General features: G+C 44.0%; 1 protein-coding gene across 7 annotated transcripts in view; it reads left to right on the top strand.

Moving 5' to 3' along the window:
* eif4g1b (eukaryotic translation initiation factor 4 gamma, 1b) overlaps positions 1 to 24,534 on the top strand; it is a 42,283-nt gene that overhangs the window by 13,600 nt on the left and 4,149 nt on the right. For 4 of the 7 annotated variants that reach the window (XM_083913827.1, XM_083913826.1, XM_083913825.1 and 1 more), the window contains 18 exons: positions 5,473 to 5,612; positions 10,545 to 10,637; positions 11,390 to 11,474; positions 12,503 to 13,522; positions 13,634 to 13,722; positions 14,757 to 14,955; positions 15,593 to 15,741; positions 16,160 to 16,306; positions 16,397 to 16,816; positions 19,252 to 19,398; positions 19,522 to 19,758; positions 20,163 to 20,267; positions 22,019 to 22,303; positions 22,504 to 22,615; positions 22,706 to 22,820; positions 22,956 to 23,209; positions 23,381 to 23,508; positions 23,895 to 24,067. In XM_083913827.1, coding sequence (XP_083769953.1) covers positions 5,473 to 5,612; positions 10,545 to 10,637; positions 11,390 to 11,474; positions 12,503 to 13,522; positions 13,634 to 13,722; positions 14,757 to 14,955; positions 15,593 to 15,741; positions 16,160 to 16,306; positions 16,397 to 16,816; positions 19,252 to 19,398; positions 19,522 to 19,758; positions 20,163 to 20,267; positions 22,019 to 22,303; positions 22,504 to 22,615; positions 22,706 to 22,820; positions 22,956 to 23,209; positions 23,381 to 23,508; positions 23,895 to 24,067 — 3,898 coding nt within the window. Of the gene's footprint in view, positions 1 to 2,156; positions 2,388 to 2,727; positions 2,851 to 5,472; positions 5,613 to 9,446; positions 9,788 to 10,544; positions 10,638 to 11,389; positions 11,475 to 12,502; positions 13,523 to 13,633; positions 13,723 to 14,756; positions 14,956 to 15,592; positions 15,742 to 16,159; positions 16,307 to 16,396; positions 16,817 to 19,251; positions 19,399 to 19,521; positions 19,759 to 20,162; positions 20,268 to 22,018; positions 22,304 to 22,503; positions 22,616 to 22,705; positions 22,821 to 22,955; positions 23,210 to 23,380; positions 23,509 to 23,894; positions 24,068 to 24,534 lie in introns of those variants that run through there. The other 3 variants (XM_083913828.1, XM_083913829.1, XM_083913830.1) reach the window with 3 other exon arrangements.

Genomic DNA, 24,534 nt, shown 5'->3' with positions numbered 1-24,534 from the left:
AAGTCAACATCCCATGGTGGCCAACAGCGCTCCTGTGTCAGGATAGCCAGGCCAACTAAGGCCAGTTCTTTGGGAATACAATCAATCAATTTGGTATGTTATTGAATGTCTTATTATTTCTGACGATTGGACAATTGTCATCTTTAGAAATAGGCGAGCTTGTGAATCTTCACTAGGTTTAGAGCATGTGTCTCAAACTGATCCAGTAAAAGGGTCGCTGTGGCTGCAGGTTTTCATCCCAACCAAGCAAGAACACACCTGACTCGACTTATTCAACCAACTGAATCACCTTCACACAGTAGGATTCGTTGGATTAGGTGTGTTCTTGCTCGGTTGGGATGAAAACCTGCAGCCACAGCGACCCTTTACTGGATTAGTTTGAGACACCTGGTTTAGAGGATGCAGTACCTTTTGTAAATTTGAGATGGCATATGAGAGATGATTTAGTACTTTTCCCTTAACAGCAGCATATTTTGAGTAATGCAATATTTAGGTTTTATCCACATGGTTGAATGCACTTATTGTAAGTTGCCTTGGATAAAAGTGTTAACGTCTCAATGCATTTAATGTATAAACAGCTTCAGGGGTTTCGGTCTGGACTATACTGTATATACTGGACTTGATATTTTATTGTTCGTTTGTGTTTGTGATGTGTGGAACGGCTCTGACGCTATCCAAGTCTGCATGTACTAAATCATCCACCCACCACTCACCTGAATTAATTATTTTCTCCAAATAAGAGAACCGCACCCACATGGACATTTATTTCACCCCCCTCTACCAGTCCCTGTAGGATATGCTGCTTTTGAAAATATGCAGCCTATTGTTTTGATGTATGAGGTGATGTCACTGCAGCAAATATCGTGCAAGCAGCAAAACTAAAAACCGTAGTTATAAACTTGACGGAGGAAACGCAACTAAACGTTTACCTTCTGAAATAACCAATGAAGTTCGGCTGCTCTTTTAATGGGGACGCACTGATGTCGGATGAAAATGTTGCGTTGTCTCTGCGGGATTTACATCAATGTAATTCATATTTTCCGCATTAATGATGTTGTATTGACTCATCTGCAACCTATTCGCTGTTAATCAGAAAGTAAATTTTTATGACCTGAACCACTTGATCTGCATTCGTTCTTACTGCACCACAGGGTTCGTGTTCAGAGTGCAGCGGGTTAGTGCTCACCAGAGTTTGAACAGGCTTCACATAAACACCATTTTTAATTCCAAACAAGTCTCCTTTAAATCACTTTCTTGCTTTTTCTCCTTATGGCAGTACACCAAAAATATGTCTCATGTGTCTGTTATGTTTATCGGTGTGACTCTTGTCAGGCCCGGTGCTAATTCAGTGGATTTCTATTTTCCGTCCAGATTAATTACTCTCTTCACAATAGCAGTGGTATGACAGCGCCTTTGTCGCTACTCGTGCCAGATATTTAGTGTGACTGCACAGGACATAATGTCCCAGGTGTTTTGGATTGGATACCACGCGTCTCATTGGTCATTCGGCCAATCACATGGCATGCCGTGACATGAGGTTGGCACATGATCCTAAATTACCGATCATCTGACGGTGTGTTTCTCAAACTTTGGTCTCATATGGGCTTTGAGAGTGAAGAGGTTGTTTCAGGTTTCCACCGTGTCACAGAGACAAGAGAGTGATTCAAATATTGTGTACATCTGGAAATGGTTACACTCTTTGCCTTTAGGACCTACAATGCCCACCACAACATTCTGGTTACTGCATAGTAACACTCCCAGAATATCATTTCAACACCCCTCTCTGGTCCTTTAAGTGGTCTGACTGACCATTGAGTCCTTTTCTAGCAGTCAGGTAAAATCACACACACACATACACTGTGCTGACGGAGTACCGTGACTATTTTTATACTCCCACCCCCTCCAACTTGAGTGGTTTGCTTAACTCATCCCACAGACATTTACATACTCACAACCCACCCCCCTTTGTAGTGGGTTGTGATGCCAGTGTGGATCAGCCGACTTATTCAGGGTGGAGAGATAAGAGGGGTCTTCAGGCAAAACGGAGCCACTCTGAATGACACTACTGAATAGCTTAGCTCGCACTGCCAGTGCACTGTAGAGGGGGGTAGAGGGAGGAAGGTGGAGAGAGGGGAAAAAAAGTGAAAGGCAGAGAGGAATCAGGAAGGTCAGAGGGAGGAGCAAAAACAGAGACACGCTGGAAGAGGGGAGGGCTGAGCATTAAAAGAAGTCATTCTGAGAGGGCACCTGTAGAGAGGACAGGAAAAAGTTAGAGAGGGGGTTTGCAGAGAAACCCCCTCTCCCTTTTTTTGTCCATACGCAGTTTGGCATTCCACAGGCATTCGGCATGGGGAATCGTGGGTCTCAAGAGCAGCAGGACTCTGAGGGTAGGTGTCGTCGAGACGGTGCATCTCTTTGAAGCCCCCCCCCCCCCCTTCTTTTGCTCTCTCGGCTCTCCTGCACTTTGGGGGTCATATCTCAAGCCTCTTATTTAGAGTATTGGGAACACTGTCCAAGAAAAGTGTAATTCTGCCTTCTGGCTTTCGGATATTGAGCATGCTCCTGTTCTCCCTCTCGGTCTGTATACCCTCCCTTTCCCGCTCGCTAGTTCTCTTCCCCCAGCCGGTGTGGGGTTTTGACTATATTTAGGCCGTGCTGCTCCTGGTCAACAATGCAGACTCAGTAATGTGAGTTAGACTGAAATGCATGCAAAGGGGGGGAGAGAGGCAGAGCAGGAGCTAGCTACAGTCGCGCTGCAAGAAGAAGCCTTTGCAGTCTCTGGATTTCCTCTTTTTTTTGCCCCAGTGCTTTGAAAGTGGGATACAACTTCTGAACTGTAGCTGAGGCCAGGTAACGTTACTAAGTGGTTGGATATCTTGTTGACATTACGTAGGCTTATAGAGGTTCTTTGAACTTGTGGAAACTGATTTTTTTTTCTTGGTCATGTTGGCAGCAAGATGTGTGCAATGTTCACGCTTGTGAGCACTAGAAAGATTCATTGCTTTCAGAGTTAAGGGGCACCTATGCAGGCAGAGGAGAGAGGCTGCTGAGTCATGTCTGAGGGCCTATTGTACCTGTGGGGCCTTCTGGTGCCTTGCTGCTTCTGGTAACTGTTGCCTTCAGATGTGATATGAAGGGAGATTCTTGAGACGGCAAAAAAGCATACAAAGGCAGTTGAAAGATAGATACAGTAGATAGATAGATACAGTAGATGGATAGATACAGTAGATGGATAGATACAGTAGATACAGTAGATAGATAGATAGATAGATAGATACAGTAGAAAGGTAGATTGGTGGAAATTAAGCAATTGGAGTTGGAATAGGACGATATGTCAAGATTAACCTAACCAAGAAATTGTGATTCAAGATATTATTCCAATAATTATCCTTAAAACTCTTAAAATTGCACTAAAAACACACTGAAATTACATAAAATATTTTTAATTGCATCACAGATCAGTCACAGCTTTTTTTTTAGTGTAAAAACAAACCTCTTAAATAAGAAATGATAAGGTCCCTAATATTGAAAATGTCATAAAATCATGGTACGTCACTAAAATCACAGCAGAACAGAGAAGACCAGAGTTGTGCTCGGTAAATACGTGCACAGGGATGTGAATTTTACACACAGTGAACACTTTAACTTTCTACCTCTTCTTTTGAAAGGCAACATCAAATGAAACGATGGATTTTGTTTAAAAAAAATACAAATTCCACTCGATTTGAACTAGAGATGCACCGATCCAGTCCGATACGATACCTGGGTTGAGCGGATCGGCCGATACCAATCAGATTCTACTGCTGAATGAATGAAGCTTATACCGTGCGTATATATATATATATATATATATATATATAGATCGATGATGGAAATAATAGGTCGCTGCAGCAGATTGTGAAGCGAGACGGAATCTGATTTGCGTCTGTTCACACTTACACTAAAGTAAGACTCTGTTTTATTGGAACAGGAGGGAGATATGGCCATACATTAATAACATGTTTCCCATTGTTACACTTATGACTGTGCTGACACAGTTTGTGGTATAATAATCTAATGGATAACTTTGTCTGAATGTACTTAAAAGAGATCCGTGTTTGTCCCTTTTTAAGGCCCTGTCCACACGGGGTAACTGCACGTTTTTAGTATCGATCAGGCCGACCATCCACACGCAGCCGGCGTTATTGCAGCCTTAAAACGGTCTTTTGTTGTAACCAGCTCCCAGAGTTGGAATATTTGAGAACGGTCCCAGTGGCGTTGTCATATGGACGGCGCAACAGCATTACGTTGCTGTCATCTCCCCACCTCGGACCTCTAAACCCCGCGGCGTCACATAACGACAACAGTGCTGCTGCGTGAGAGGAGAGAGACGGACCCGTAGACTGTTTACCGAACTGGACTCTTAGCGGCTGCATGGGAATGAATTAGGCCGACCAGATATTTCTCCCTTTTCCCTGATGCTCTGATTAAGTCGCTTAATTGGTCGCTAGTAGCTTTTTATAAATGAAGTCGCCAAGAAAGTTGCGAAAAGTAGCAAGAAAGTGCCCGCCTGTGAGTGCTTTGAGACGGGGAAAGGGCTCACAGCAGCACCCGCTTCTCAGTGAGGACACTAACTGCAGAGTGATTCGTGCATCAGAGTCACCGAAACACCACAAAAGTCTCCACTAACACCAGAAACGGACCGATGTCTCTGTAGGAAGGATGACGGTTTGGGAAGTCTCCAGATTTGGTGTCTCTGGTGTGCGTATTATGATTATACACAACAGTGGCGCTCCCTCTCTTCTTCTCTGTTGTTGGTGTATTTCTGTGGCAGTTACAGCGCCACATCCAGGCCTGGCACATTTATTACAGCATTTTTAGCCGCTTTCACTTGTTTCGTGTGGACGCAGATGTTTCTTGGAACAGAGTCAGTGTGGACGGAAAACTTTTCAAGAACGACGGAGAAATAAAAGGTTGTTTTTTGTGGGATATTATCAGGAACACTAAAGCCCAAACATGAAGACTGTTTTTTTCTGTAATCCAGGAATATATATATTTTTAATTTTAACCACATTTTTATTGTTTTATCTCTTAAGAAATTCGGTTAGGTGGAGAATTTGACGGATTCCTTAAATGTGATACATCCTCAGTTGGCAGGAGGAAGACTTTAGTACTTTTAAAAAAAAGAAAATTACCTCACTATCATGACATTTTAACTTTGCCATGGTCATAAAACTGCAGCTGTTGCACTGCAAATCATCAAGAAATGAAACCTTCACTTTTTAAATGGAGCCTTTCTAACTGCCTCAAAGTAGCCTCACAGGACTTTCAGGGCATTAGTGATGTAGACTGTAATGGCGTTGTGTAAACACTGTCAAACAACTGTGTGTGTATGGTCTGTGTGCAACAGGCTGATGTGTTTGTGTCAGGTTATGCCTATAGGATCAAGTCCGTATGTGTTGCTTTACATTCTTCTCTCTGTCTGATCCACAGCAGGGGCCTACTACCCCGCACAGCCTCAGTTCACCCCCTCGGTGCAGCCTGCACCGGTTATTATGAACCCGGCCCCTCAACAGCAGCAACCACCACCTCAGCCTCCCCAACACATCCCCACCAAACGGGAACGCAGACAGGTACAGTCAACGTGCTACTACACAATACATTACATAAACTAGCTTATTGGAGAATAGATACCTGGTTCAGGTTTTACACATTACGTACTTACTTATGGCGTCTCACCGCAAAGAACAGGCTTTTTTTTATATTGTTAAACACGATGGAAACTTTTGTTATCAGCGCTGTTTGGACAAGATCTGTTTATCAGTGTAGGGCAGGTGCTTTTACTGGCACTGTTATTTTATGTTATGTATGAATCCATCATATCAATGTTTTTCTATATGAGACAATTCCAGCACCAAACACTCAAGGTCATGTATTTTTATTCGGCTATTATACACAATACATACGTATAAGCAGTGTATACAATCTAGTAAGCAAAACAAGTCAGAATAAACAAGTAATTAACAGTTAAGTAATGATCAAAGGCAGAAATGCGGCAATAATGAGATAAAAATCATAGTTGTAACCCTCATTGTTTTAGAAACGTTTTATTTTTTAAGTGAGTTTGTCGGTCTTAAATAAAGTTTAGCATTGTCCCATAATTTAACACTCAATGGAAATACATTTACGCGTCTTTTTAGGTTTTTGTACGGTTAACTGAAACACATCTCTTAAATCATATTTACACATATACTGGGGAAAGGAAACCTGTGCACAGTCTGGCAGTGACTTTGTTTTAGCTCTGAACATCATTTGCCAAATCATTGCATTTCATGGGATTTTATAAACAATGAATTCATGTGATCGCAGCGAAATATTCTTAAATACGGAACATATCAGAGAGTTTCCCCCACGTCCACATCAACCGCGGCCATCTTGTACTGTGCAGTCATTGTCTCAGACACGCTCCATATTAAATGAAAGCTCATGACTGGCCGGGCTCGCGTCTCAGGCCGCTGGAAATCTTTCAAAAGCAAAGGCGACCAAATGCAAATAAAATACGAGCTCGCAGATTCATTTAGTTCCCAGGTTTATCAACTGTAGATGGTTTAGGTAGGTAACAAAGTATAGCGCTTACAAGACTGCTGAAGACCGCTCATCATGCCTGTTTGAGGCCATCTGCTCCAGGCTACATTAGCCACTACTAGCATAACACACCTGAAACTTTTGTTGCATTTACTTCCAATCATTAGTCCAACAATTTTATAAAACTGCGATGTTAAATAAGTAAAATACTCTTTTAATAAAAGTGTCCAACATGTCCAATCCAATCTCTAATCTGTTAATCTTATCTATGATGAAATGACAATATTGGTTTAATAAAATGTACCGTATTTTCCGCATTACAAGGCGCACCACATTATAAGGAGCACCTTCAATGAATGTCTTATTTTGAAACTTTTCTCATATATAAGGCGCACCGCATCATAAGATGCATAGAACAGACGCTGCAGTCGAGGCTGGGGTTACGTTCTGCATCCATTAGATGGAGCTGCGCTAAAGGGAATGTCAACAAAACAGTCAGGGGAGGTCGTCTTGTTGCTTCCGCCACTTCCGCACCATTGATTGGTTCATGTTCAACTCTCTGGCTGCTGCTCTATTCCCGTGTTCTACTGCGTGACTAATGGCCTTGAGTGTAAACTCTGCGTCGTAAGCGTGTCTCTTAACAGGAGCCATTTTGGGCTCTTTACACAAACACACACATGGAAATTAAACGGCACGCTTCACGCAGTCGTATATCTCAACATGCACTGCACGTTACTTCTTCTACGGGGGAAAATAGAGTCGGCGGCTGCTCACCGTAGTTGGAGACCTGTTGTGGCTCAATATTGGTCCATATATAAGGAGCACCGGATTAAAAGGCGCACGGTCGGCTTTTGAGAAATTTGAAGGTTTGTAGGTGCAACTTATAGTGCGAAAATTACGGTACTTAAGCGATTCCAGTATGTTTTAAGTGCCATTAAAATTTTTTTAATTCCTATTAAATTATTTTGATCAAGATAAGTGTGACATGCAATCTTCACATCGTACAAATTAATAATTGTTTTGAACTTGACACAAGAGTCCCTGTAGGCAATGACTCTTTTTGAGGGGGTGGATTGGCCTTTTCAGTGCAAAAGTTGTTTGTTTTACGACTCCCTCGCAGCAGTATGAACAAATAGTCAAAACTCTCTAAAGTAATGCAATGACCCTGTGGTTTTGAGATAATGCAGCTCGTCAGCGGTGTCGCAACCTCTCTGAATATGATTCCAGAGTCATTCTTGAGTCTGGACGTAGAGTTCAGTTCACCGATTGAAACAGATAGTGGTGAACTTGACCTTAACTCGGTGTGCTGTAAGACTGAGCTACTGAACGACATTTCCCCACTTCTACAGTATGTCTAGTGTTTCCTCTCCTCTCTAAGATGGCCCTCGCCTGGTATGTGGTAGCTCGCTGTGAACTAGCCCCGCTTTGTGCCTCTCGTGTAATCATCGCTTTTGCATTTGCACTCCAGTGATGCTGGTTACGTTTGACTCCTGCTCTGATTATAAAACATTCTGTCTTCTGGACTGTTGGGTTGTTTTTCAACCTTTTTCCACAAGAACCTACTTTTGACATTCAAGTGCAAGTTTTGTGTTTATTTTATTCTACTCTAATCATCTGTGTAAAAGTCACAAGAGGGACAATCTCTAGCTATTTGAACATGTTTTATCTCCTGGCTCTGTTTGTTTTTTCGCTTCGTTGCCCTGTGCTTCAACTGTGTCAGTGCGTCTTGAGCTTTTGCCACAGGTTGTATGTGACTTCCCAAATAGAGTGTCTGCTCTGTTGAAAGGAATAAGATAGAATAATTTTCCACTTATAATAAATCATCTTTTAAGGTTTAGTATAGAGTCAATCCTTTAATCCATTACCAGGAACATGGGGCTAGTGTTCAATGCTTGGATTCTTTTGCTGCAAGACTGGCATGATGTCTGGTCCCTCTCTCTGGGGGACTTGGCTGCTTATCAGTGACTGAGGTCGCCTGGGATGGACTTTGGCTCGTTCCCATGGGCCCCCCCGGCTGATGCTATAACACTTGCTTCAAGGGCCGCTTCACAGTCGCTGTCTCTGTCACAAACATCCCATAGTAAACTCAAGATGACTGGAGGAGTGGGTAATGTTAGGGCTTCAGCCATGAGGCTATGTTAAGGCATTTGCATGTGCATAATTAATTACACACGGGTGTTTGCATTCTTGGGTAGAGATTTGGTGTCTTTTTAAAGAACACAAGGCTCTTGTGTGGCCAGGCTGTGATCATCAATTCACAGAACACAGTAGGCCTAGAATCCCATGAATTCTCAACCTTTATGTAGTTGCATGTAAGTTTGATAGAGAAGATAGAGTGTGTATGGACTGCCTCAATTTGTTTTGCCCTTTTTAGTACCTGGTTACATGCAAAAGTTGTAACTTTGCAAATTGCCCCTTTTTCCTTATCCCCTACTCTTCTGCTCTCTCTCTGCTGTGTGTCAAAGAGAAAAACCCGGAGGGGGGTGAAGGACATGTCAGCACATAGCTCAGCTCCACGTGGCCCCCGGTCTCCTCCCCCTTCTAAGCCGGAAGGGCTAACCAAACCAGCCTTCCTCTGCTGCTGTGGCACCCCACTCCTCCTCCTCCTCCTGTTCTAGTTTCCTCTGCTCTCAGGAGGGGTGAGCCTTAAAAAAAAAAAAAGAAAGAGGAGAGACTTGAGTGTGCAGGATGACAGGGCACTCAGAGAGAATGAGGAAAGGGGGAGTTTCTTTTGCTCGCTGCAGCTCATTTGATAACGCTAACTTTTTTTTTCTTCCTGGAAACCCTCCCATTCTCCCCTACTCTGCCCCTCCTTCACTCTCCGGCCCCTTTAACTGTCTGTTAGTCTCAGTGGGAGGGGTTGCGCATTCCAATACCATAGCTTTACAAGGCCAGTCGCTTTATCCTTTTATTCCCCTCCCTGTTCTGTTCAGCATATGAGAGAGAGAGTGATTTAAGTTGCTAGCTAGCTTACTGACAGTCAGGCCCAGCCCTGCTCTGTCCTTTTCTGCCGGCCCGTAGCACTCTTATCACAGCCTTATCACACATGTGTGTGAATTAAACTGCGATAAAACATCCACTGGCTACGTCCACCCACCATTCTGCTTTTCTGGGATTTAAAGTCCAGCCCCCGAGTCGGCTGGAACAAGCTACTGCAGCCCCAGGATGAGAGAGGCCCGCTAGGGTTTGTAATGCTCCGAGAGAGGAGTTGAACCAGTAAAAGGTCAGTAGCTACAATATTGTTGTTCTTATAAAGTCCAAAGTAGGCCAAGGAGCAGCAGCAGCAACGCTGTAGCAGCTCACTGTTAACTTTTACAGTGTAATCCTTGTCCAGAGACAGAGTATGTCACTTTGTTTAGCAGCGCTGTGGCTCATACCAGTTTCATGACAGCTCTGACTTCCTACAGTAACTATGTAGAGTGTGAGTGAGAGAAAAAAAGAGAGCTGAATAGAAACTATGTGTTTGTAATATATGGGCACTCCTTGATCAGACTTTCTCTCCAGCGCTGCCAGGAGTGTTATGTGTGTGTGTGTGGTTGCCTTCATTGGACTCAGGCATTTTCACAATAACTTAAACCAGCAGTGGAAGTAGTTTGAAAAATTTGCCTTAAAGTTGATCAACTAGATCCTCGGCTCACTCAAACCACATTAGTGGCGACTAAACTGGCGGAAGCACATTCAGTTGTGCAGCAGAGGAATTTGCATTGCGGTTAGTGTTTGGATTTTGCGTGCCTCAGTGTTCACAATGACAGAAATGTAGCTTTCATTGAATAAGAGCTAGCGAGTCACGGACAGAGAAAAGGGCGTTGCATCATGGGAAGGCCACTCTCCTTTTACACACTGCTGAAAATTTTAACCCTTTGCCATTCTTCTTCAGGCAGGAATTCACCCAGTTCCTCGTGTCCTCCGAAGTCAAGTCATTCCTGTCTGTAAACATTTGCGTTCTCACCCTGACAGTGGATCTCTCCCCTTCTTCGTAGATCATAATAAGAGACCCTAACCAAGGAGGGCGAGACATTACAGAGGAGATTATGTCCGGGGGCCGCAGTGGCTCTACCCCAACCCCACCACAGGTGAGCTAAGATACCATCATCCAGACACACTAGCACACTGTTACAGTTTCTACTTCATTTCTAGACAAATTTTAAACTTGAAGTTGAGCGAAACGACGGACAAAAGTCGTAAAACTTGGATATCGGTTATCAGATTATTGCAAATATAGTGAGCATATAGTTTAGGAACACTGATGCAATTCATGCAAACTCAACAGTTCATTGGAGTTGGTGCATACAGTGCAATGTTGGCATCAAGTTTAGTGTTTATTTGGATCCACGGTAGCTTTCACCAGACAGTATATACAGTTACTTTATGCTTTATATAGAATAGAGACCACTGTAGCAAAAAAAAGTAGGGGTTTAAAATAGTAATTAATGCATAAAGTTTATATATACTAGAAACTATTTATACAGTCTTATGATTGTTACCTGACAACAACTCCTCTTCACTGGGGTCATACTTTCTTCTGTGTAAATGTCAGTTTAGTCTATTATAGCGCACACAGTCGCACAGGAATTGACTCTCCATATGTTACTACTTTACAGGGAATGCTGCAGTTTATCAGGCCTCGTACACGTGTTACAATACAACCTGTCAAAATCCAACTGATCTACGGTCTGCTCTTAATGTTTGTCTGACATGTGGCTCACATGTCCGACCGGGGACTGACATGGAACTGTTTTTTCCCCCTAGTCAAGTGGAAAAATGAGCGTTGTCCTCACCACTAAGGTCGTACCTTTCTTTCTGGTGTGTGTGTTTCTCCAAACAGACAGCCATATCAGAAGGTACAGCGGCGGTCCAGGCCAACGGTGAGAGCGTCACAGCTGCTGCTGCACCAGCAGTGGTTAGACCAGGTGAGTGCCACATGCACAGGGCCTTAAACACAGTCACACAAAGATACACGTACAATTTTCCATTTATAACTTTCATATTATTATATATTTTCCATTTTTTGGGTGGGTGTATGGGTATCTTTACAGAACTGTGTTTGAATTAAGGCTTGATAAAGTAAACTGATTTTAGAGCTGTAACTCACTATTATTTTCATTATCGATAAATCCGCCGATTATTTTTGTAGATCCATTAATTAATCATTTGGTCTATAAATTGTCAAAAAATAGTGAAATGTCTTGCTTGGTCAGTCAAAACCAAAAAGATGTTCAGTGAAATATGATATTAAAACAAAGAAAAGCAGGAAATCTCCATATTTAAGAGGCTGAAAACACCATTTTTGATGATTAATCGATTATCAAAACAGTTGGCGAATGTTTTTCTGTCGAGTAATCATCGCAGCTCATTTTCATTTTCTTTATTTTCTTATTTCAAGTTTGTTTGTGGGATCATTTGTGCACATGCATTTGTACTTATTTGAGAAAGCACAGCTGTAGACAACACTGCGTCTTTTTTCCACTTCTCTCCGTCATCAACAATGCCAGAAATAATCCCGTAGGCTGTGTTGTAGGTGTTGTGGAAGTCCGAGATATGTCAGAAAAACATCATCATGCGTATTTGTTAAGTCTTGAGTTCATGCTTTGTCAGGTCTTTGTCCACAAGATGACAAGCAAACGACTTTTAAAATGCTTGTGTTCGGAGTTCGAATCACGTTCACTTGGCATCCCATGAAAAATTAGTTTGGTGTTCATAGAGCAGAGTTAGAAGTGTCATACATGGTGTTTCTAGTAAATCAGTGTGTTTGAAGCTACAGTAGCCTTAGATGTTTGTTGAATGTGACATCTTTCAAGTCTCTACAAATACCTTTTTAGATGTTGTGGTGAGCCATATACTGAAGGCAGGGCAAGTGTGGCTTGTGAAAACACTTTTGAGTTAAGTAATAATTAAGCTTTTCAGAAGTGCTAACAGCGTTTTTTCTTTGATCCCACAGATGACAGAGGGAAACCTACACCCCCTCCTCTGTCAAAGACCCCTGAACTTGCTAAGGGTGACCCCCTCCCTACAGGGGACACCCCTTCTGACACGAACACTAAGCCCCCTGCACCACCTCTGCTATCAGAAGCAGAGGACGTCCCTCTCGACACTATTCCCACTCCTGCACCGAGTGCTCCTGTTGCAGACGTGATGGATGCTCCCCCACCTCACAAGGAACCCACCCCACCCCTCCAGTCAGCGCCTGAGGTGCCTGCCTACCCTGCACCCCTCCCCGACCCTGTCCCCACCTCTGCTGCAAAAGACAAAACAGACAAGAAAACCACAGAGGAAAAGGAGGAGGAAGTGGTGGAAGAGGTGGAGGCTAAAGCAGAGGAGGAAGCTGCTTCTCTGGACACGCCTCTTGCACCTCCCTCCAACACTAACGGTGTTGCAGAAATGGAGACAGAAAGGCCGTCGGTCATGTTGCCCCCCAGTCGCCTGGAGGACCCTCTGGAGTCTCCCATTGCACAGCCGGAGGAGCTCCGCCTCCCCAACGGCCTGCCGCTGCCAGCCCCTCAAGACCCCGAGGTGCCCGTCGCCAGTATAGCCGAGTGTGACGACAGCCCCATCGCTGAGCCTGACGTCAGCGAGCAGCCTGTCATACAGACCTCCACAGCAACCGCTCAGGCAGCGCCTACACCCATCATCGAAGCCACACCTGCCCTCGTTGATGAGCCTGCGCCTGCACCTGCACCCACCGTTCAGGAGATTCCCGTTGATCCAGTCATCGAGGCCGCATCCGCCGAGCCTGAGGTACCAGAGGGGGCTACGCCAGTCTCCCTGGACATCAAAGAAGATGCCCCAGTGCCCCAGTCCACTGCCAAGGAAGAAAAGCCATCTCCCGCAGAGGCGGTTTCTATAGCTGACAGTGCCCCAGAAACAGTGCCCACTCCTCTCCCTCCCACAGCAGAGGAGAGGGAGGACACCCCTCCTCCCCAGACGGTCACCCCTCCCCTTGTGGAAACTACTATGCAAGGTCGGTTGGTTACAGCATGCTCAAATCTCTTCCCGCATTAATAGAAAGACGCTCCTGTCAGATGTGTTTGTGTTGATCTGAGGCTGATTGTGTTCATCTTTCCTCCTTTAGCTGCTGTGTCTGTGCCAAAGAAAAAGAGGAAGATGAAGGATCTGAACAAAAAGGAGGCAGTGGGAGACCTCCTGGATGCCTTTAAAGAGGTGTGTGTGCAGTCATGCATTGATTCATTAATTCCCATGCTTTTACGACCTAGTTTACCGAGCCTACAGTTGCACAGTGCCCAGTGACACAGGGAAAGACACAGATTTAAGCCTTAACTCAGCGTTTAATTCAAATCAACCCCTAGACGTCACAGTCCAGCGAGAAAAGAGACTTTACAGTGTCTGAATTGTAATGTAGCCCCCATTATCGTCTTATTTACTTCATATGTAGATAAATATACTTCAAATGTGCATTAAGGAAATAAAAAGCTGGATGATCTGCAATTTTCTGATGTTAAACTCAGAGAAAACTAAAGTTATTGTACTTGGGCCCAAAGGCCTCCGAAACTCAATAGCTAAACTCATTGTTACTCTGGATGATGTTGTTGTCCTCCAGCACCACAGTAAGGAATCTGGGTGTTATTTTTGATGGGGATATGTCCTTCGATTCTAACTTAAAACTAACGACAAGGTCTGCATATTTTCACCTGCGTAATATTGCAAAAATTAGGAACATTGTGTCTCAGAAAGATGCAGAGAAACTTGTTCATGCATTTGTAACTTCTAGGCTGGACTATTGCAATTCCTTATTATCAGGCTGCTCCAATAAGTCTGTTAAGAGTCTCCAGTTGGTCCAAAATGCTGCAGCTCGTGTACTAACTAAAACAAACCAAAGAGAACATATTTCTCCTGTATTAGCTTCTTTGCACTGGCTACCTGTAAAATCTAGAATAGAGTTTAAAATCCTTCTCCTTACCTACAAAGCTCTTATTGGTCAGGCTCCGTCGTATCTTAAAGAGCTCATAGTACCGTACTACCCGACTAGATCGCTGCGCTCTGAGAATGCAGGGCTACTTGTTCAAGTCAAATCATAAATAAGTCATAGAGTGTGGTCTTTACCTACTCTATAAAGTGTCCTGAGATAACTTTTGTTACAATTTGGCACTATAAATAAAATTGAATTGAATTATTTTACATGTCAATTTTGAGATTGCAGTCTGACTGTCTTTACCCATCTCCCATCTTTGAACCAGGAGCAAGTAGTGTCTCCACCAGAGCCCGAGCCAGCCCCTGCCCCAGCACCAGAGGCCCAGCCCCCTGCTGCGTGCCCTCCTGCCCCAGAGGAGGCGGACCTGACCTGGGAAGACAAAGAGGACAAGGAGGACAAACTGGATGCTGAGAACATTAAGCCAGATCCGACTGACGCTGACAAGAAGTACCAGTACAAAGAGGGTGGGTCTCTGAACCTTGATACCTTTTTAGTGCGCTGTTCAGTGTCAATAATGATCTTATCTCGCTACATTCACGACTGAGCAATGTGTCCGTTGACCACGTTTACAGTCGCTTTGTTTAAAGCGAGGGAGCGGCTTTTTACCTGATTATGCTTCTTCTTTGATATGAGTGTTCAGTGAAAAACGATAGTTATGTGATGGCAGCGCAACAATAAACACAAGAGGAAGTTTGAATAAGAAGAATTTCAATTGTAAGTCATGACGAACCTTAGCCGTCTTGCAGCTTTGTATTATTACATAAGAGCAAAAAACCCTTAATAATTGGTATATCTGCCTTCACAATCTAAACATAAGAGAATAGTAAATAAAGATTAAAGATTGCAGCTCATTAAAGACTCACTCTTCAGTGTACCCACATATACTGTACATTCATTTATTCATTCATTCAATCATTCATTCATTCATCTTCCAGCCTATCTGCCACCCTGTGGACATTATGAGGCATGACAATATCTACAGTTATACTGATGCAGGATCATTTGCTCTCCTTTATTCTGCAGTAAAGCTCAGCTGTGTAGGGACTCATAATGTGCGCAACATAACTTGAAAAATGTTTTCTGTTTGGGTTTCTCTTCCAGAACAATGGACGCCTATCGACCCGGAGAAGAAGAAGCAATACGACAGAGAGTTTCTTCTCGGCTTCCAGTTCATCTCAGCCAGCATGAACAAGCCCGAGGGTCTACCAGCCATCAGTGACGTTGTACTCGACAAGGTGCAACCTTTCACGGTAAATACATGGCCAAAGAGCCGTTAATACTTTCTCTCATGCTTATACTATCTGTCTTTGATGTTTTTTTAAATTATATAATTTTGTTGTTTGTTTGTAAAGCACTTTGTAAATGCCGCGGTGTGGCCGTAGGCAATCTGACGTCTTATGAGTCAATAAAAGTTATTTTTGCTTGGTGTTTGATCACCACAGAAGCACTCATGGCATGTAATCATACACTGTATAAAAGAGACGACGTAGCCACTGTGACGTCACCCATTGGCATTTTGGCCATTTTGTTTTTTTATTATTTGAATGAACATCATATTGAATTGAAGAAGACTCAAAACTAGCGATTGGGGTCATAAACTAGTTCAAAAAATGTTTACTGAGGTAATGAATCAAGCATTTCAGGTGGTGTTTATTTCTGTCTTTTCAGGCTAATAAGACCCCTCTGCGTCAGCTGGACCCCAGTCGTCTACCAGGAATGAACTGCGGCCCTGACTTTACACCCTCCTTCGCCAACCTTGGCAGGCCTGGCATGGGAGGAGGAGGAGGTGGAGGAGGAGGCGGTGGCAGAGGACCAGTAAGTTAACAGTTTCTTAACGTGATCCAGGAGCTCTGCACTGGAAGTTCATATCCCATGAATGAAACGGCGTCTTCTGTCCCTTCGCAGCCTCCAGGTATGGGCAGCATGGGAGTTGGTGGCCCTCGTCGTTCTCAGCAGATGCAGAGGAAAGAGCCGAGGAAAATCTTTACCACCATGTCGCTCAGTGACGACGTGCAGCTGAACAAAGCCGAGAAGGCCTGGAAAGCGCCATCAAAAAAAGCCGCTCCGCGCCATCGTCCAGGAGAGGAGCCGCCCGAGGAGAACGATTCAGACAACGCCAAGACCCAGGACCTGTTTAAACGGGTCCGAGGCATCCTCAACAAACTGACCCCCCAGAAGTTTCAACAGCTCATGAAACAGGTGACGGACCTGACTATTGACACTGAGGAGAGATTGAAAGGAGTCATAGATCTTACCTTCGAGAAGGCCATCTCCGAGCCAGACTTTTCGGTGGCGTACGCCAACATGTGCCGCTGCCTTTTGGGGGTAAGTGATGCCACAAACAATATTATTATGTTTATTATGTTTGAATAAGCTTGAGTGAAGCTTTAGGTGTCCACTCCTGCAGTTGTGCACAGAGCTCTATGATGTGTTAACTTTCATTTCTCATATTAAAGGAATGATGTCGTTTTAAAACCCTCAATAATGCTGTAGTGGCATTACATTCATATTCACACAAGTCAAGCCAAATAAAAGGTTTCCTGAGATACTGTTTGTCAAAGAAGAAAATAATCCTCACTCTTGAAGCCTTTTCTCTCATTAAAGTAAATTGCTTCCATTAAAGCATAAAATAAATACCACATTAAACTGTTAACGTGAATCATTACTTACCAAAACTAGCAAATACATGCAACCAGCCAACGGAAAACCTGCTAAACATAGGTGATAGATTTCTTTCCCATTGCCAGTAAACGATACGCCTCTCTGTTCTGTTTTGTTTTTTGTTTTAATTTGACACAAGTGCCGGAAAATTAACTTTTCCCGATGAAGTGCACAAAACTGCAAACTCTGCTGTACATTCACTTGACATCTTCAATCGTCGCTACTAAGCTTAAACTTTCCTCTGCTCCAACTTCACGCTCTTTTCCGCTCACCCCGTCACTCTCCTACTCACTCCAACACACACACACACACACACACACACACACACACACACACACACACACACACACACACACACACACACACACACACACGCACAAACTATGTACTGGCTCTGGGATTCTCCAAAAGAGAACTACTCTTAAAACATAGTGTAAGTAAGCAACATGGAGGCCAGTGAAAATGATATGGTTGCTGCGTTTTTAATATGTTATTTTCGTTCTCCCTTTAACCTTTCCCACTGAAGACAAAAGCCAGATGTTTGTGAGTGTTGGTGGGGTTTTTTTTTTTGGCCGATGGGAAAGCTGCTATACTCAGGCTCTCCCTATCAAGCCTTTGAAACCGCTCCAAATGATTTTTCTGTGGCTGTGGCTTTCTGTAGTAAAGACGATAGGAGACACAGGGCAGCAGAAACTCCTGAACTTTAAAGCACTAACATGGCTGACTGACTCTAAAACACACTCAAAGAAACTTGTAGCCAAACAACATTTAAGCTCCAAGCAACCCACAATGCATCACTCTTTATATGTAAAAATAAGCCCACTCTGTAGCCGTAGACTGTCTGTAACGCTAAGCACCAGTACCTGCTCCGTTCAAAGACAACATCTCTCGTTATGAATATCTAAAAATAATGTCCAAATATAAAACAACTCCCATTCTTTCAAATGCAATTTCAAGAAAGATAATTGGTCTTATATTAGGTTAGTACATTCCCACCATAGTCTTCTTCAGTTTGCTTTAAAGTCTTTCACCAACACTGGAGCATTTCCTTCTCTCGTATATCTTGTGTCCTGTTATCAGTCCCCACACTCAGTGCTAATAAAAGTTGGGTGTTTGATAAGGAAATTGTATCAGAACTAAGTTGTTACATGCAGACACTGATGTGAGAGAGCAACTGATTGTATCACTGCGTCTAGCACCTGTAACAAACGTGTTGTCAGCGCCATGGATTAAATGAAATGGCATGACAGGACAGACCTTTTTGAAAAATCAGCTTACAGCTAAAACAACACAACAGACACACGGTGACACTTGGAGGAGTCGTAAATGAGTTTTTGATGCATTTACTAAGATTAGCTTATTGACCAAAAAAATATTTAAAGGGACAACCCGGGTGGCAACAGCAATTGTACTTTAGCAGAAGAAGCCGGGCAATAATTTTGATTTTTACATCATTCTTTGAGCAACTGAGATCAGATTTAATGCTGCATGCTGCATGTGGCATGGGTCAGTGACAGTGAAAGTAGTTAGTTTCCTCACTGAGAAGTTGGAGGTGTGAAGCTCGGCGCCTGCAGCTCTAACGGCTCGACATAGCTGCTTCTGACTGATCATGTTACACACTGATCCACTGTCAAAAAAAATGTTGTCGTCTTGTTTTAAAGACATATTTTCGATGAACGATCGCTGACTCATGCCAGGTGCAGCATTAAATCGGATCCTGGTTGCTCAAAGAAAGATAAAAGATGTAAAAAGGACAGTTATTGCCCGGCTTATTCTTCTAAAGAATAAGCCATTGACACCCGTATATAGTGCATTGGGAATATGCGTCTCAGTTGGGGGTTTTAAAGCAAGTAGCAAAAGTTTATCCTCTGTGTGGTATATTGTTGTAGTAGGTTGTAATGCTGAGGTAGAGATTCATTCCCATGGTTTATTTTTAATGCTAAAACAGCAGAACTAATATGACATCCCTTGTTGGTGTCCAGTGATGACCTCAAGTGATGCAGGTGTGGGGATTGAGGAACTGCGGAGAGACTTGCACAAACATAACCTGTCTTTTTCTGCCATTTTTTTGAAATGTACATTTTCTCTGCTCTTTTCAGCTTAAAGTCCAAATCCCAGATAAGCCGGGAGGCAATGTGAATTTCCGCAAGATGCTGCTAAACCGATGCCAGAAGGAGTTTGAAAAGGATAAAGATGACGACGAGTTCTTTGAGAAGAAGCAGAAAGAGCTGGAGGCTGCCTCAGTGGTACAGTAAAATATGGGTTGGGGGTCTTCATATATGCACAAAGAAGTCATGTTGGTAGTTAAAGTCGTGGTGGGAAGGATTCAAATGTTCCTTTTTTGTCATTTCTATGTGTTTTTCTGACAGGCGGAGGAGAAGCAGCGGCTCACCGTTGAGCTACAAGACGCCAAAGACAAGGCCAGGAGGCGCTCACTGGGCAACATCAAGTTCATCGGTGAGCTGTTCAAGCTCAAAATGCTCACAGAGGTCATCATGCACGACTGCATCGTGAAGCTGCTCAAAAACCACGACGAGGAGTCCCTGGAGTGCCTCTGTAGACTGTTCTCCACCATCGGCAAGGACCTAGACTTCGAGAAGGCCAAGGTACAGAGGAAGAGGAAGTGCACACATCACATGCGTACATCAGGGTTCATACAAAGTCTTGAAATGTTGGAAAATGCTATATTTTAACAGTTTTCAAGGTTAGGAATGTCCTTGAATTTTAATATATACTGGTGGCCCCTCTGCTCTCCCCTCCTCCGACCATTCACACTTTTTTTACATTTATAGTAACAGTTACATTTAGATGTAATGACAAAGACTTGGAGAGTCTGGATATTTGTGGTTTAGGCACCTGAAAGCGCTTGAAAAGGGTTTAATTTCACAGCTTTACGAACCCCGAAACACGCACGCTGATAAATGTGTCGTTAGTTAGTCATTATGTTATTTTAGGTTGCCAGTGCAGCGATATAAGATGAGACTCACCAAACTGTGTTGTTCATCCTCAGCCTCGCATGGACCAGTACTTCAATCAGATGGAGAAAATCATAAAGGAGAGGAAGACCTCTTCCAGGATCCGCTTCATGTTGCAGGATGTGCTGGATCTTCGAAAGGTACGGCATAAACACACACACACACACACACACTGTATATAAATAGTGTACATTATGCTATTTTGCATAGATAGCTTGGAGAATATTAGCTTTTTAGAACAACTTAAAACTACACCGCATGAAATGATTGACAGGGGTCTTATCGGCAACCAGACAGCCAACACTGCTGAGCCTTGTTGCCAAAATATTTCTGTTCAGACATCCGATGTTAAACTGTCAAAACACTCACTAACTCCATATCAAAGCGAAATAACGGTGACGGGCCTGTCGCATTTCTATGCCGGAATATAAACGGTCAAATATATTCTCCCATCTCGTGAGTTCAACAGAATTTAACAAGGCATTGCAGCATATTACTTGGAAATACCTATGGGGAATACTGAATGTCACATTGCACTGATCACCGAAGGACCAGTGATCTTCAAGGTTCAGTCATTTCTTTTTTTATTGCGTTATCATTTATAGCATATGCTTATTCTTCTAGTTTTATTTTATAGTGTGCATTCATGCCTTTTGTTCATGAGCACCTGGAGTAAATGTCCACGATAGTTTCTATTTGTGGGTTGTGGATTTTTTACTTTTTCACCCTGAAGCCGCTCTCTGCTCTCGTCAAAACCACCAGACTCCATTGACAAATAGTAATTTTACTTTGCAAGAACAGAAGAGTTGCTGGTCTACCACTGCCTCCCATCGGTCAGTTAGTTTTTAACACTATAAAACAATAAGTCACACATAACACAAACAAACTAACCAATCGAGGCAGCAGTAGACCAGCAGCTTCTGTGTTCTGTGAGGTTAAAGAACTATTTTTTGTCAATGGAGTCTGGTGGCTTTGACGAGAACACAGAAAGGCTTCAGTTCCCCTGTGTAAACTTAAACAAGGCTGTCTGACAGCACGTGTGCCTTTTTTTTAAAAGTGGCTAAAATGCGTTTAGCTGCTGCCCCCTTCCAGAGCAGCACATTTCCTACCTTCTTTGTAGGTACTTTTGCTTGCTTCTTCAAACTGAGGGCGTGCCTACCGCCATCTACTGTCGGTAATACACTGACAATGGACACACGCCTTATTTGCCTGTGTTCTCTGAAAGAAATGTGATCCTCGGCTCTTTAATGCAGAGCAGCTCCCAAACAGAGCTCCATCATCTCATCTCTCATCTCTGCGTCAATGCAGTTCTACGTTGGGCCCTGTTAACTTTCTAAGTCGTGTTATAAAACCAGTTCTGTGTCGTAGCCGAAGCTTATTTCTCTGAAGGAATGCTGCAGTCCTGTAGTTAGGCTCCCAGACCCGCCCACGCAGTGTTGCAAAACCTGCTGTCTTCAGTGTTTTTACAAGCCAAGATCAGCTGCTCCAAGTCAGCACATTGGCCCAATTTAACAGTGAATCACACATTTTGTTTTTCTTTCTAGGCCAAGGCTGAAGAGAAGAGCTCAGAGTCACTATGGTGTTAATCTCTTGATCCCTTTCAATTCTAGTCTCTCACGTGGACACCATAGTCATAATCCAGTACCCAGTGTTAACATTTGACTGCATTGATACTCCTAGATGTGTTTTTATCATCAGTCAAAATGGGAAATACTTCAATACACCCAGTTTTTGTGTGATTAGTCTACCAAACCTACATTTTCTTTTAAAAAACAAGTTGATGTAGTAAGTAGTAGTAAAAAAGTATGTAGGACAACTTCAAGAGAAGGCAAATCATGTCAAGGATCTAACTGTAGATGTCATCACAATCTCTCCCTCCGTCCCATCGCAGAGCAACTGGGTGCCCCGGCGAGGTGACCAGGGCCCCAAGACCATCGACCAGATCCACAAAGACGCCGAGCTGGAGGAGCACAGAGAGCAGATGAAGGTGCAGCAAGCCCTCATCTCCAAGAAGGAGCCGGGTGGCGGCCCTGGAGGGCGGATGGGTGGAGGAGGAGGCCGTGGGGGCCAGCACACCCCGGGCCGTGGTGCTGCTCCCCAGGACGAGGGCTGGAATACAGTGCCCATCTCCAAGAACCGACCTATTGACACCTCTCGCCTTAGCAAAATCACTAAGGTAGGGGAGAGTAGCTGCTTTTCGGCTAGTGTTAATATGCACCGCAGTTAACCAGTTGGAGCAGCACGCATTTAATCTGCTTACCTTATCAAGTTCAATTGGTGACATGGTCAATTACAGCAAATATGTACTTTCCCCCTTCATCACAGACTGGTTTGGGGTCAGGCATTGTGTTTTTAACCAACAGTTTCTTCTTTCAGACTCCCGTTCTTGACTTCAATAATCAGTTGCTCGCCCCAGGAGGTAAAGGCACATGGGGGAGCTGGGGTAAGGGCAGCAGCGGTGGCACCACTGCCAAACCTGCAGAGTCTGGTAGGTTTCCCAGTCTGATGTTATCTTGAATGGAATAAGTGTATGTTTCGCACCTCAAAGCTGAAACTCAACATGTGTTTTCACCCTCAGGCTCAGAGGCAGGCGGCCGTCCAGCCACCAGCACTCTGAACAGGTTCTCAGCCTTACAGCAGCCGGCGTCCTCTTCAGGCTCTTCCCAGGACACAGACAGACGAGTTCCTCAGAGGTGGGGAACAGGACACGATTCTCAAAGCCTATTCAGACCGAATAGCTCACTAGCAAATTCACAGTTGGTTTCTACAGAGCATACATCTGTGTTATCTTTCCCTGACTCTGCTCTCCCTCCTCGGTTCATCTACAGAAACAGCTCGAGTCGAGAGCGCAGCGATCGCTTCGACCGCTCCGACCGTGGCGGTGACCGATTCGACAGGCGGGACGAGAGGCGAGATGACCGCGATCGAAACCGACTGCAGATCACCAAGCGCAGCTTCAGTCGGGAGAACGAAGAGCGGAGCCGGGAGAGAGAGCAGCGCGGGTCTGCCGATCCTGTCCGCAGAGTAGCGAGCATGACGGACGACAGAGGCAGCAGAGACAGAGCCAGGAGCAAAGAGAACGGTAGGTGGCGCGACAGAGCGGTTGTGTAGATTTTAAAGAATCTTCTACTATGCTCCAAATAATCAAAATGTTAATGCGCCAACTACTTACTGTACTGTACTTACAAAACGACAGAAAGATGTGTCCTTGTGACTAGAATATAATTTGTTTGTTTGTTTTGTGTGTGAGCAGTGAAGCGGGAGGCGGCTGCCACCCCTCCACCTCCCCAGACCCCCACCAAGCCGGCCTTGACCGAGGAAGAGCTGAGCAAGAAGTCCACAGCCATCATCGAGGAGTACCTCCATATCAACGACATGAAGGTAAACCAAAAAGAACCATTCTCCCATTATACAGAAGTACAAATCTGTAAATATGAAAAACGATCCACTGACAAATAGCGCAAAAAAATTTGTTTTTTGTTTTTGTTTTGTTTTGTCTTAACACATTACCGCATTTCCTGTGGCTGCAGCAAAAACAAAAGGCACGCTGTAGTTTGTCTGTGAAGTACTTTTAATGTGAAGCAGGAAATGTTTAGTTTGCATAAGCTGTCATAAATGCAGCTCAAATGGCCTGGCACTGAACGTAGAGGCTACCATCAATAAAATCAAGTTACAAACTGTAAAGCCGAAGTAGCTGCCTGCATTGTTTCCTGTGCACTCACTTAACAGCCTTACAACAATGTGTATGTCCTTCCCTGTCCCAACAGGAGGCTGTGCAGTGCGTGCAGGAGATGAACAGCGCTCAGCTGCTCTTTGTGTTTGTACGAAACGGGCTGGAGTCGACGCTGGAGCGAAGCACCATCGCCAGGGAGCACATCGGCCTGCTGCTGCAACAGCTCATCAAGAACAACATCCTCCCTAAACAGCAGTACTACAACGGGTCAGTATGGAGCCAAAGAGAAGTGGCACAGTAGGAGAAGTAATGTAGTTATACGTACATATTGTATGTAAATGCTCAGACACAACAACCACACATTACAGAACTATTGACGACAAAGGCCGACTGTTGTCTCGCCCCCAAAAAATGACTTGGAACACACCGAAAACTACAGCCCAGATTCTGTGAGCAGAGTTTCTCGTCCCTCGCGGGGTTGTTCGTCCCCTGCTTTTTATTCTATTTATCAGATAAACGGCAGGGAAGGAGAGGGTTTCGTCCATCTTCATGAACTACAATAATGAAGAGAACAGAAACCCAGAAGCAAGCTGTGGCATGCTTCTCTTCCCATTGTGTTAGCGTTACTGGAGCCAAATTGGAGCATGAGTAATAGACGAGGCTCCAACTTTAAAAAAAAATTTAAAAATCCACTCTGCGCTCACTCACATGCTCTGCTACAGCGAACAGCCAAC

This window comes from Echiichthys vipera (genome assembly GCF_963691815.1).
Source record: "Echiichthys vipera genome assembly, chromosome: 5".
Classification (NCBI taxonomy): Eukaryota; Metazoa; Chordata; class Actinopteri; order Perciformes; family Trachinidae; genus Echiichthys; species Echiichthys vipera.
Note: the sequence above shows the minus strand (reverse complement) of the source record. Positions and strands in the feature narration are given on the sequence as shown.